The 12,586-nt window shown below is 39.1% G+C and overlaps 1 protein-coding gene across 2 annotated transcripts in view; it reads left to right on the forward strand.

Annotated features, from left to right (window-relative positions):
• ddr2l (discoidin domain receptor family, member 2, like) overlaps nucleotides 1-12,586 on the forward strand; it is a 46,677-nt gene that overhangs the window by 24,074 nt on the left and 10,017 nt on the right. The window contains exons 6-15 of one of the 2 annotated variants that reach the window (XM_055011352.1): nucleotides 1,282-1,429; nucleotides 3,226-3,331; nucleotides 3,411-3,600; nucleotides 4,363-4,609; nucleotides 4,690-4,779; nucleotides 5,908-6,047; nucleotides 7,463-7,574; nucleotides 9,808-9,924; nucleotides 10,307-10,381; nucleotides 12,313-12,557. In XM_055011352.1, coding sequence (XP_054867327.1) covers nucleotides 1,282-1,429; nucleotides 3,226-3,331; nucleotides 3,411-3,600; nucleotides 4,363-4,609; nucleotides 4,690-4,779; nucleotides 5,908-6,047; nucleotides 7,463-7,574; nucleotides 9,808-9,924; nucleotides 10,307-10,381; nucleotides 12,313-12,557 — 1,470 coding nt within the window. The remainder of the gene's footprint in view (nucleotides 1-1,281; nucleotides 1,430-3,225; nucleotides 3,332-3,410; nucleotides 3,601-4,362; nucleotides 4,610-4,689; nucleotides 4,780-5,907; nucleotides 6,048-7,462; nucleotides 7,575-9,807; nucleotides 9,925-10,306; nucleotides 10,382-12,312; nucleotides 12,558-12,586) is intronic. The other variant, XM_055011353.1, reaches the window with a different exon arrangement.

Here is a 12,586-nt window from a genome sequence, read left to right on the forward strand (position 1 = left end):
TCCTGTTTTTGTTGACATTGTGTGCGTCTTTGTGTTCGTCTTGTCTCATTAAAAAGGAGCTTTTAGATAGATTTTAAGATCCCTTCATTAATTTATAGAAGGATCCTAAGATCTATCCTAAAGGGATCTTTTCCGATAGATTTTGAGATCTTTAGGATAGATTTTTAGATTATTTTGTAAACTAATAAAATGATCTTAAAATCTATCCTGAGGATAGATCTTATAGAAACTAATAAAAGGATCTTAAAATACATCCTAAAGGGATCTTTCAGGATAGATTTTAAGATCCTTTTATAAACTGATAAAAGGATCTTAAAATATATCCTAAAAGATCACTTTAAAATCTGTCAGGATCTTCGAATCTCTCCAAAAATGATCTTTAGAATAGATTTTACCATACTTAGCTGTCTTCCTGGTCCTCTTGATGCATATATTGTGTTTTGTAGTCCTTTTTTGTCTCATTATTGTTTTTTGTGTCTTGTTATTGTAGTTTTTGTATCTTTGCTGTTTATCTGTGTCTCTTTTGTGTAATTTTTGTGTCTTTTTGTTGTTCAAAAGATGGAAAAAAACAAAAAAAAACTTTCTATTGTTGTTTCTTGTGTCTTAATAGTTTCTTTTGTGTCTCTGTTGTCTTTTCGTGTTTCTTCGTGGTTGTTTATTGCGCCTTTCCTGCCTTTCTGTGTCTCTTGGTAGCATTTTTATTTCTCCTTGTGGTTCTTTTGCATTTCTTAGTAGTTGTGTCTTGTGTCTTTCTGGTAATTTTATTGTTACTTTGTTACGTCCCAGTTGTTGTTTTTTAGTCTTTTTTTTAGTCTTTTCATTCTTTTGTATGTCTTTATTTTCGTAGTTTGTATCTTTCTGGTCCTTGTGTGTTGTTTGTTGTTGTTTTTCTGTCTTTGCAGTCTTTCTATGTCTCTCTGAAGCTGTCTTCCTGATCCTCTTTTGGTATCTTTGTATGCATTTTTTGTTTTGTTGTCCTTTTGTGTGTTTTTTCAGTCTTTTTCTGTCTTTTTGTACCAATTCTTCTGGTCTTTTTGTATTTCGTAGCTGAGATTTCTTTTCTTTTCATCCTTTATCCTGTCTTTGTTGACATTGTGTGTGTCTTTCTAATCGTCTTGTGTCTCATTGTGGATATGTTTTTGATGTTTTCTTATCAGCAACGCATAAAAATATATAAATGTTGATAAATTCATGTTCCTAGTAGATAAAATTGTCTTGGACAGAGCTCTGACTCTCAGAACACCTGACAGATTTGTTTGTATCGCTGCTGTTTGTCTGCAGGTGATGGAGGGCAACAAGAACGCCTACGCCTCCGTCATCAATGACCTCCATCCCCCCATCGTCACCCGCCACGTCCGGCTGATCCCCGTCACCAAACTGTCCACCACCGTGTGCATGAGGGTGGAGCTGTACGGATGTCCGTGGGACGGTAGGAGAAACACTCCGCTGACATTAGCAGCTGTTTATCCAACAGATTTGGACTTTCACAACCTCCCTGGGATGTTTACTCCTCCTCAGAGATGAGTAAACTCCTGGAGTCAACATCGAACCTTTTACAACCTCCTTTAAGACCATTTTTTATCCTCAAATTTACCAAAAACTTCACCGTTTATCAACAGAATCCCAGCAAATGCAACAAAAGTTAGTGGAGTGCAATGGTGGCGGTTTCACTGATGTGAAGTTTTGTTGTTCTAAATGTTGGTGTTGTTTGGTTTCAATCTTTTGTTTCGACAGTAAAGTTTCATGTATCAGCAGTAAAACTTGGCGGTTTGAGCCTCTAACCCTTTGTCCTTTGGTCTCTTTGGTCTCTTTGTCTTTGCTGTCTGATGCTGCAAGTAAAGGAATAATCCTAAACAACTGGAAGCAATAAACTAAACTTTGGTGGTTCTTTTGTGAAACGTTTTGGACGTTTTTGGTCTCTGTGGTTCTTTTTTATTTATTTACGGTCATATTTAGCATTTCGAGTCAACATCGAACCTTTTACAACCTCCTTTAAGACAGTTTTTTATCCTCAAATTTACCAAAAACTTCATCGTTTATCAACAGAATCCAAGCACCACAACAAAAGTTGGTGGAGTGTGATCGTGGTGTCTTCACTGATCTGAAGTTTTGTTCTTCTAAATGTTGCTGTTGTTTGGTTTCGATCTTTTCTTCTGACAGTATAGTTTCATGTATCAGCAGTAAAACTTGGTGGTTTGAGCCTTTAACCCTTCGTCCTTTGGTCTCTTTGGTCTCTTTGGTCTCTTTGGTTGGATTCTGCTGCTGTCTGATGCTGCAAGTAGAGGAAATAGTCCTAAACAACCAGAAGCAACAAACTAAACTTTGGTTTGTGGTTCTTTTGTAAAACGTTTTGGATGTTTTTGGTCTTTGTGGTTCTTTTGTATATGCGGTCATATTTAGCATTTTTGTGTTTCTGAGGTCCTTTTACATGTTTTTGTAGATATTTTTTTGCATCTTGTATGTCTTTTTTGCATGTGTTTTGAATATTTCTTGTGTCTTTGAGATCTTTTTGCATATGAATGGGGTCATTTTGCATGTCTTTGTAGATGTTTTCTTGTGTCTATTATGTCTTTTTTGCATGTTTTATGAGAAATTTTTGTGTCTTTAACGTCTTTTTGCATATTTTCGTGGAATTACTTGTGTTTGTGAGATCATTAAGCATGTTTTTGTAACTATTTTAATGTCTTTTGTGTCTTTTTTTGCATGTTTTGTCAATATTTCTTGGGTCTTTGAGGTCTAACTGCGTGCCGTTGTAGACATTTTTAGTGCCTTTGTGGTCTTTTAAGCTCTTTTTGAACATTCTTATGGTGTGTTGTGTCTTTTGTGTGTTTATTGTTGCTGAAATTTGGAAAAATCTCATCACACAACTTGAAATATGCTATTTGTATGTCTATCCAATAATATGGTGGTACAGTTCAGACTTGTAGAGTTTCAAGGTTGCTGTTGTGACTTTTGTGGAAAAGTGAGTTTTCGGACATGAAGCCAACATGTTCAGACTAACAGAAAGGAGAGTCTGAAAGAGGGTTTATTTGTCAAAAGAAAAATTTATTTTTACAGACGTTATCACAAATGTTGGGAAAACTTCAGTTCTGTATTATAGAATGATGCTACACAAAAAATGTTATTTCTTTTCCCACACAGACTTCAGACTTGAATAAACTGATTAAAATGTCTCGTTTCTGATAGTTTGGAGGCTTTAACCTTCTTAAATCTTCCTCCCTGCAGACGGTCTGATCTCGTACGCCGCCCCGGAGGGCCAGCTCATGATGCCTCCCGGTTACCCTATCGCCAGCCTCAACGACTCCACCTACGATGGAACTCGCGAACGGAGGTGAGTCGCTCAAAAACACGACCAATAGCATCCTCGTGTGTCTGTCTCCTGTGTGACTGACAGCTGTCTTGTCCAATAGGAGGCTGTCTGGCGGCCTGGGCCAGCTGACGGACGGCGTCATCGGCCTGGACGACTTCCTACTGACCCGCCAGTACCACGTCTGGCCCGGGTATGACTACCTGGGCTGGAGGAACGACTCGCTGGGGACTCAGGGATTCGTGGAGATGGAGTTTGTGTTCGACCGGCAGCGGAACTTCACCTCCATGAAGGTTCATCATCTCTGATTCCTCTCACAAATCTTCATTGCTGTTGGTCTTCGTGTTTTTCACTTGAGCTCTTTTAACGCCAAACTCAAATGTTTTATTTTGTGTCTTTCTGGTCCTTTTGCATGTCTTTGCAGTCATTTTTATTTCTTTTTTGTGTTTCTTTTATTGTGGTTTTTTTTTTAGCTTTCTGGTCCTTCAGCATGTTTTTGTGGGCATTTCTGGTGTCTTTGATGTGTTTTTGCATATTTTTGTAGGCTTGTTTAAGTATTAGAGTTTCTTTTGCATTTGTGGGCATTTCTGGTGTCTTTGATGTCTTTTTGCATGTTTTTGTGGATTCTTTTAGTGTATTTAATGTCTTTTTGGATTTTTTTGTGGACATTTTTTTGAGTCTTTGAGGTTCTTTGACATGTTTTTGTGGACTTGTTTGAGTATTTGATGTCCTTTTGCATGTCTTTTGTGGACGTTTCTGGTGTCTATGAGATCTTTTTGCATGTTTTCGTGGACTTTTTTGAGTATTGGAGGTCCTTTAGCATGATTTAGTGAGCGTTTTTTGGGCCTTTGACGTCTCTTTGGATGTTTTTGTGGACATTTTTTGAATCTTTGTGTTTATTTTCCATCTGTTTGTAGTCGTTTATTGTCTCTTTGATGTTCCTTGTGTCTTAATGTTGTTGTTTTGGATCTGTGTGGTGTAGCTCCTCCTGTCTTGGTAGTGCTTTAACCTATCGAGCATCGTTCCGTCCTGCTTATTTTTCTGATCTGCTCCAGGTTCACAGTAACAACATGTTCTCCCGCGGTGTGAAGATCTTCTCCTCCGTCTCATGTCAGTTCAAGCCCCACCTCATCGCCAACTGGGAGGCGGAGCCTGTGGCATTCAAGACAGTTCTGGATGACAGGAACCCGAGCGCCCGCTACGTCACCGTGCCGCTGAACCGCCGCGCCGCCAAATCCCTCCGCTGCCGCTTTTACTTCGCCGACGTCTGGATGATGTTCAGCGAGATCTCCTTCCAGTCGGGTAACGAAATCAAACACAACAATCACACGTTCCAGTCGGAGCAGGTAAATAAAACAACTTCCTGTTTGTTTGTCCATCAGAGGACACCGTACTGCCGACCCAGATGACCCTGGTGGGGACATCTCCTGTGGCCAGTGAATACAACACCATCACCACGGCTACCGAGACAGGTGAGCTCACCTGTAAACCTTTAAACTACCAGCTGTACCATTTTCAACAGTTAGAGGGCGCTGTTCTCTTTATGCTGACTGCAGAATGAAGGACTAATAAAAACAACAAAAACTGTTGTTTTTTTATCTTTTACTGTCAAAGGTTCAAAAATAGAGTCTTAACTCTCTGCTTATACATAATGAAAAATACATGAAAACAGAAATGCACAAAATAATTACAGCTCAGTTATCAGCCATAGCAGCACAATCCAGTCATAGAATTTTAATAGCACAAAAGTTACCTTCAAACAAATTACAACCAAACTACGTGCAGATAAAACCTAGTAAAATAATAATAATAATTTACATGTTATGTTAAAGGGGAAAAAAGAAAAAAAACTGGTCAAAATCTGTCAATAACGTCCACATTGAATATCTGATAGTAATTTTTACAACACTTAACTATAAATTTCCACAACTTTTGTTGTATTTTAAGAAAATCACCATTTCACAAATATTTTCTGTTTACTCAGAAAAAAAATTGAAAAATGTTAAATCAATTTTAAGACTTTCTTTTTTTTCCACAGATTTTCCCTGTTTTATTAAATTACATATAATAACTAGTAGAATCACACAAAATATCTTTACATGTTAACCATTTAAAAACAGGCTCGAACTGTAAATGGTGTCCACATCAAAAATCTGTATATTTACAAATGGTAATCCATTCTTTTACAGTGCTTATCTATAAAATTCCACAGTTTTTACTGTGTTTAAATCAGCAAAAATACCACCATTTCACAGATATTTGAAAGCAAACTTTGTATATTAAGCGCCAAAAAATAGTCCTTTTGTGTATCTTCCTTTAAAAACTCTGAATTTACAGATGTCCTCAGTTTAGGTAAATTATAGATGGTCTAATAAATTTGCAGAAAGCCACATTAATTTCCATGTTACCTGTCTGTGGATTCTTCAGGTCTTTCAAGCATGCTGGTGAAATATTTTCTTGAGGAGCTGAAAAATTGCAGTTCTTCTGCCATCTACTCAGTATTTTTGTGTGAAATGTTCCCTCAGTTAACCTCCGCTAATTTATAGTAAAAAAGATTAAATCACGAACCCGTCTTCCTATGTCTCTTGTCTTGATATCAGCGAATCCATCGGCCAGCGACTCTCCTGACGTCAGCAACACACCCGTCCTGATTGGCTGCCTGGTGACCATCATCCTGCTGCTGGTCATCATCATCTTCCTCATCCTGTGGTGTCAGTATGACTGCAAGGTGCTGGAGAAGGTAAAGAGACACAATCCGACCTTAAAGTCAGTGGAAGCCAAGGGTCGGTTGTTTAGGTGCTTTTATTTTGAAAGTATACAGTTTCTGTTAACCTGCTAAAAAAAAATAAAAAATCAACACCTGACGAATATCTCAGGATCTATTAAAGATGGCAATTTGACCTCTTTATCTGGTAATTTTGGTCATTCTACGTCTTTTTGTCGTCATTTTCTGTCAGTTTCATTATTTTATCCGTTGTTTTGATTGTTTTGCATCATTTTGGCCATTTTGCTTCTTTTTTTCATCATTTTCCACCACAGTATTCCAATTTTAATCCTTTTTTTGTTTTTTGTGGATCATTTTGGTTGTTTTATGTCTTTTTGTAGTCATTTTCTATCTCAGTTTTGTTGTTTCATGTCTTGTTTTGGTTGTTTTGTGTCTTTTTGTAGTCGTTTTCTATCAAAATTTTGTAATTTTATCCATTGTTTTGGTAGATTTGCACCATTTTGGTCATTTTACGTCATGTTACAGTCGTTTTGCATCACAGTTTTCTTATTTTGTCCCTTGATTTGGTCGTTTAGCATTATTTTGGTTGTTTCATGTCTTCTTGTAATTGTTTTCCATTAGAGTTTAGTAATTTTATCACTTGTTTTGTTAGTTTTGCATTGTTTTTGGTCGTTTTACGTCTTTTTGTAGTCGTTTTGCGTCACAGTTTTGTTATTTTATCCATTGTTTTGGACGTTTTGCATCATTTTGGTCATTCTGTATCTTTCTGTAGTTGTTTTCCATCTCAGTTTTGTTGTTTTATCCATTGTTTTGGTCGTTTTCTATCTTTTTGTCATTTTGCATCACAGTTTTGTAATTTTGTTTCTTGATTTGATAGTTTTGCATCATTTTGGTCATTCTACGTCTTTTTTTTAGTCATTTTCCGTCGCAGTTTTGTTAGTTTCTCCCTTGTTTTAGTCGTGAATCATTGGGTTGTTTTACATCTTTTTGTAGTCGTTTTGCATCGCATTTTTGTTGTTTTACATATTTTTGGGTCACATTTTTGTCAACAACCATCAAAGCATCATTAGAAGTCCCATCCTGTGGAACATTAACACAACGGTTGGCTGTTGATTTCAGATAAATGACTCTATAATGATGTAAAAAAAAATGTACATTTACGGTCTTTAAGTCACAGCTGCTGTCGTTATCATCATACTTTTATTGTTTCCAGTAAAGAATGAGTCTTTTGTGGTGTTTAGTGGCGCTTAAAGCCAACATTTCGCTCTAATTTTGGGTTTTTTTGAAGCTTTCTTCAACACAAAACTGATTTCAGGAGATCAGATTTCAGTGCACAGCTTCATGTGGGCTGAAATCTTCTCTGTGCTGAAGAGTGAAGAATCAAACACAGATTACTAATGTTAATATGTTGTTTTGTTTTTCTTCTGAAGGCTCCACGTCGGATCCTGGATGAGGAGGTGACGGTTCGACTGTCGTCCTGCAGCGACACCATCATCCTGCAGACTCCTCCTGTTCCTCCTCGGTCTGGACATCCTCCTACAGGTGCTCTGATAGTTTTTATAGAGTTAGAGGATGAGGAAATGGATTTATTTGTACAGAAACCTGTTTCATACAGACATTTTTTGATGATAAATTAATGGTTTGATTGTAGGAACAGAGTGTGTTATGTTTCATTTTTCGGACATTAATCTAAAACAAATAGTTGATCTGTGAAATTAGGTAGAGAGATTAGATAGAAAACCTTTAATACATCGAGTCCCAAAGAGTGGTTCTCCCACTGGACAACATGTTTGTTTGCTTCCATCTGGTCAATCAGGTTCTGTTTGGTTGTTTGTCTGGTCAAACTGTCAGGTCCCAGTAGATACATTTCTTGTTTGTGTTTGACCAAAATGCAATGACACTCACAACCAGATATTGGAAGTGTTGTTACCATGGCTAAGACTAAGGGTGGAAAAGCTCCTCTTTCAGAGTCTGAGATTCATGCTCAGGCCATTGCTCCTCAAAGTGCAGGAAAAACTGGTCAGCATGAAGCTCAGGCTCTTGGCAGAAGTATCCGCTGGGTGCAGAAGTGGTGGCAAAGGTACAACTAAGGAGGATCCTTCAAAGACAGGATGTCCATCCGGTCTAACTCGAAGAGCCAAGGATGTGATGAGAAGGCCAAAGGTAAAAGACACCAGTCATGCCAGCGACTCAGTCAGAGGCTGAAAAATCTTGGAGAAGATGTTTCCAAGAGCTCTGAGCATCGTTAATTATCAGAAACATTGGGGCTGAAAGCTTTAAGAGGCAACGTACCCCACGACTCACCTACTGTGAAAGGAGAAAAGACTGACTTTCACAAAGAAGAACATAACTCTGACTCCAAAAGACTGGGAGAACTGGATCTTCTCTGATAAATGCCCTCTATACTTATCTCCGACACTCAACAGCCAAAATGACCGTATCCATACAGATGATGTTGGAAAAAAGTACCATCTACAAGTGAAATCCAGTGTCCACAGTATGGTTTGGAGGGACTATGTCTGCTTCAGGTCTCTCAGAGCTGCACATTGTGCCTCAAGGTACCACTGTTATTGCACAGTATTACACCAGCAACACTCTAGAAAAGGTTCTATTTCCTGTTTTGGCGAGAAGGAAATAAAATCAAGGCCTGTGACTGAACGAAAAATGTTTAACCGATGTTGGGAATTGGTATTTATGTAGATGGAGCATGCATGACACAGTTATGGTCTTCTGAGCTTCTACCTGGCTTTAAGCAGAAACCAACCCAAACTCCACTGATCTCAACCCGATTGAGAACTGTTGGGGAATCCTGAACAGCTTTACCCGTCCACCATGAAACAGCTCAACCCTAGTGGGGGAAGATAGAACCATCCACACTCTAGAACCTCCTATGTTCCATGAAAGACTGAAAGATTGATCAAAGTGATTATGTTGCATTTTCAGTCTTTGAGCCTTGTTTTTCTGGGGAGAACAAACTTTTGGGTATCACGATCTATAAAAAAAGAAAAAACTTTACTGTTTATTGTGACAAAGATTCATGTGTTTCAATGATTCTATCCTAGGAAATTCAGACTTTAAGGAGTTCTTGGGAACTCAAGACTCCCGTGATGTACATGGTCTTTAAAAATGAGTATAAACTTTTGTGCACAGCTGTAAATAGAAGGTTCACAAAGTGTTGATATTTCCAGATTCTGTAAATTTAACGGTGAGTAAAGGGCTGTTGGAGCCCCAGATGGTCGTTTTGCATCATTTTGGTCATTTCACATCTTTTTAAAATTATTTTCCATCACAGTTTCATTATTTTATCTATTGTTTGGATCGTTTTGCATCATTTTGGTCGTTGTATGTCTTTTTGGAGTTGTTTTCCATCACAATTTTGTAATTTTATCCCTTGTTTTGGTTGTTTTACGCCTTTTTGTAGTTGTTTTTACGTTTAAATGGAAGGTTCACAAAGTGTTGGTTTTTCCAGATTCTGTAAATTTAACAGTGAGTAAACTGCTATTGGAGCCCCAGATGGTCGTTTTGCATCCTTTTGGTCATTTTACGTCTTTTTGTAGTCGTTTTGCGTCACAGTTTTGTTATTTTATCCATTGTTTTGGACGTTTTGCATCATTACGGTCATTTAACGTCTTTTGTTGTCATTTTTATGTTTAAATGAAAGGTTCCCAAAGTGTCTATATTTCCAGATTCCGTAAATCTAATGGTGAGTAAACTGCTGTTGAGCCCCAGAAGGACAGAAGATATCGATTAATTGATTGGTGTTATTTCCTGTCAGGTCCGGCCAACACTGACCCTCATTACGAGAGAGTTTTCCTGTTGGACCCTCAGTACCAGAACCCGGCGGTGCTGAGAAACAAGCTGCCGGAGCTTTCGCAGAGTGCCGAGGCCTCCGGTAAGCTCACACCGCCACACATTTTAGACTTTCAGAGGTGCAAAACAAAATCCCAGTTTCCTTTTCCATGTTTTATCGGCCGTCTGTGGAAGAAACTACCTGCAGGTAGACGTCATTCTGGATAAATGCCTCCAGAAAGCTTCAGATTCATTCATGTCGACATGTTTGTTCGGTTTTCCTGTGAAGCTGTGAGGCCGTCAGTGAAGAAGCTGCTGCAGTCTGCCCCCTGCTGGCCGATAAAACTTCCTTCAGCTCCTCTGCTGTCTCTCTTTAACATCCTGAACTTCTTTTTCCTGAATGTTTTCCTGAAGATGCTGCATGTTGACTCTTCCTCTGACCCTCCAGCTCCTCTCCTCCTTCTACTTCCTGTTTCCTGCTGCAGCTCTGCTCCTCGGTAACCCTCTCTATGACCTGCTGCTGCTCACTTCCTGTCACATGACGTCGGGCTGGCTGCGTGGTAAGAACCGAAAGGTGTGAAATCAGGCGTTTGAACATCTGTAAGAGGCGTCAGACCAAACGTCCAGGAGAATAAATCAGTTGCTGATCATTTAAAATCGCACTAAAGATGTTTGGGAGTTATCGGGTCTCCCAGAGATAGTGAGTCCAATCAAGCTACAAGATATTTTTAATGGAGGCCGACAAACCCTTTTCACCTTCTTTCCCTCAAGTCAAGTCAAAATGTATTTATAAAGTACATATAAAACCACAGAAATCCAACCAAAGAGCTGAATAGTTATAGATAGCAACCTATAAGACATAAACACAGTGACAGTAAGGACTAATCTGAACAAAAACACAATGAAATGAAGATAATTAAAAGCTACAACACAATAAAACATCAAGGTCAAGCTCTACTTTGATGAAATGCTAAAAAAAGAAGGTGAATTTCAGCAGTGACTTAAAAGTTTCTAAAGTCTCAGCAGTCTGTGCTTAAAAAAATGTGCCAACACTGTAGTTTTTTTGTTGTGTTTTTTCATTAGTTTAACCTGCCCGTTTATGTTTAGTGACAACACCAACAACCACTTCAGCGACTGTTTTTGAACTTTGTTGCTTGTCATGTGAACATAGTGATTTAATTTAAATAACTATATGAGGTAAATATTCTCATATCTTGCCAAAAAGCAAAGTTCTTGAAATTAGTTCAAATTTATGTCAAAGAAGTTGTTTTTTTTTTGTCTTTCCCATAAATCATCTCTTGACCGCTCAGATTTATCTTGTGACCCACTGGAGGGGTCCTGACCGTTAGGTTGGGAACCACTAGACTGAAATTCAAGTGAATACAAAGTAGTGAAAACTAGCAAAACAGTTCAATGGTATTTGCTACATACAGTATTGTAATAACCCTCCTACTTTTGATACTTTAAGTACATGTTACTGAAAATAAGGACAAGACTGATTTCATTTTGGGTTTTAGTTGAAGGTCATTAAGTGTCACATAAGCCTTTGTCATGGTACCCGTTTACTCACCAAACCCCCACAATGATCAGGGCAGTGGGTAAAGGCACCGACCAAAATACAAACTGGACATTTATCCTGCATTGACGTTGCTGTTAAACCACCAGGCCTATGGAATGGGCCACAAAAGGCAGCCAATAACCATGATAATGGGATGTAGAAACACTACCCCAGTCCATCGCGGCCTAATTTCATATCTAAGTGCTGGTTGGAGGTCATTAGGAGTCATAGATGTCTTTGTCATGGTGGCCCTTTGCTACGTAAACAATGCTCATATCGGCAAATGGGCCACATATCTTTGGTAAAAGCCTTCAAAACCCCAGATATTTTTGGTTTTTTTTTCATTGATTTCCATGCTGGCAGGCAGAGATCACTTTGATTGTTTAGCTAGCGAAGGGACACCGTGACAAAGACTTCTCCATTTTAACTTTAACAGAAGTCTGAATGCAGCATTTGTTGTGGAAGTTCAGCGATGTCGAGAGAATGAGGAGGCAGACTCTGAGAGACACACTGGAGACTCAGACGACTTCAGTTGAGAGGAAGATTTAACGATATCAGGAGAAGCGACACCGACAGAGCAGCAGGACATGCAAGCAAAGCCAGCATCAGTTCTGAGGACTGATCTTTTTCTCTGATCTTTGGGTATATATTTTAGTTGGGAGGAGGTCAGATTTAGATTACAGATCAATATGGAGACAACTATTCTGCTTAGTCACATCATAATAGACTAAATCTAACCTCGACCAGAGTAGAGAGTCAAAAGAGGAGGTAAAAGGGAAACAGGGACCAAAGGTGGCAACCTGCTTCAACCCGTAGGAGAATTCGGGATGATGTCAGCTAACAGCTGCAAGGAAAGGAGATCGTATTGGTGCTTATATTTGAGTGTTTTTGTGATTATGTTAGTGTTAAATATGAATTATTTCTGTCCTGCAGCGTGTGGTGGAGGCTACGCCGAGCCGGATGTCACCCAGTGCACGCCGCACCAGTGTTTCCATAGCAACGCGCCGCACTATGCCGAGACGGACATTGTGCGTCTGCAGGGCGTCACTGGCAGCAACATGTACGCCGTCCCCGCCCTCACCGTTGACTCGCTCACCAGGAAGGACATCTCCGCTGCCGAGTTCCCGCGGCAACAGCTGATCTTCAGGGAAAAGCTGGGGGAGGGGCAGTTCGGAGAGGTAAAGGGGCGGGAAAAGAAAGCGACAGA

Source organism: Amphiprion ocellaris, chromosome 6 (assembly GCF_022539595.1).
Source record: "Amphiprion ocellaris isolate individual 3 ecotype Okinawa chromosome 6, ASM2253959v1, whole genome shotgun sequence".
NCBI lineage: Eukaryota > Metazoa > Chordata > Actinopteri > Pomacentridae > Amphiprion > Amphiprion ocellaris.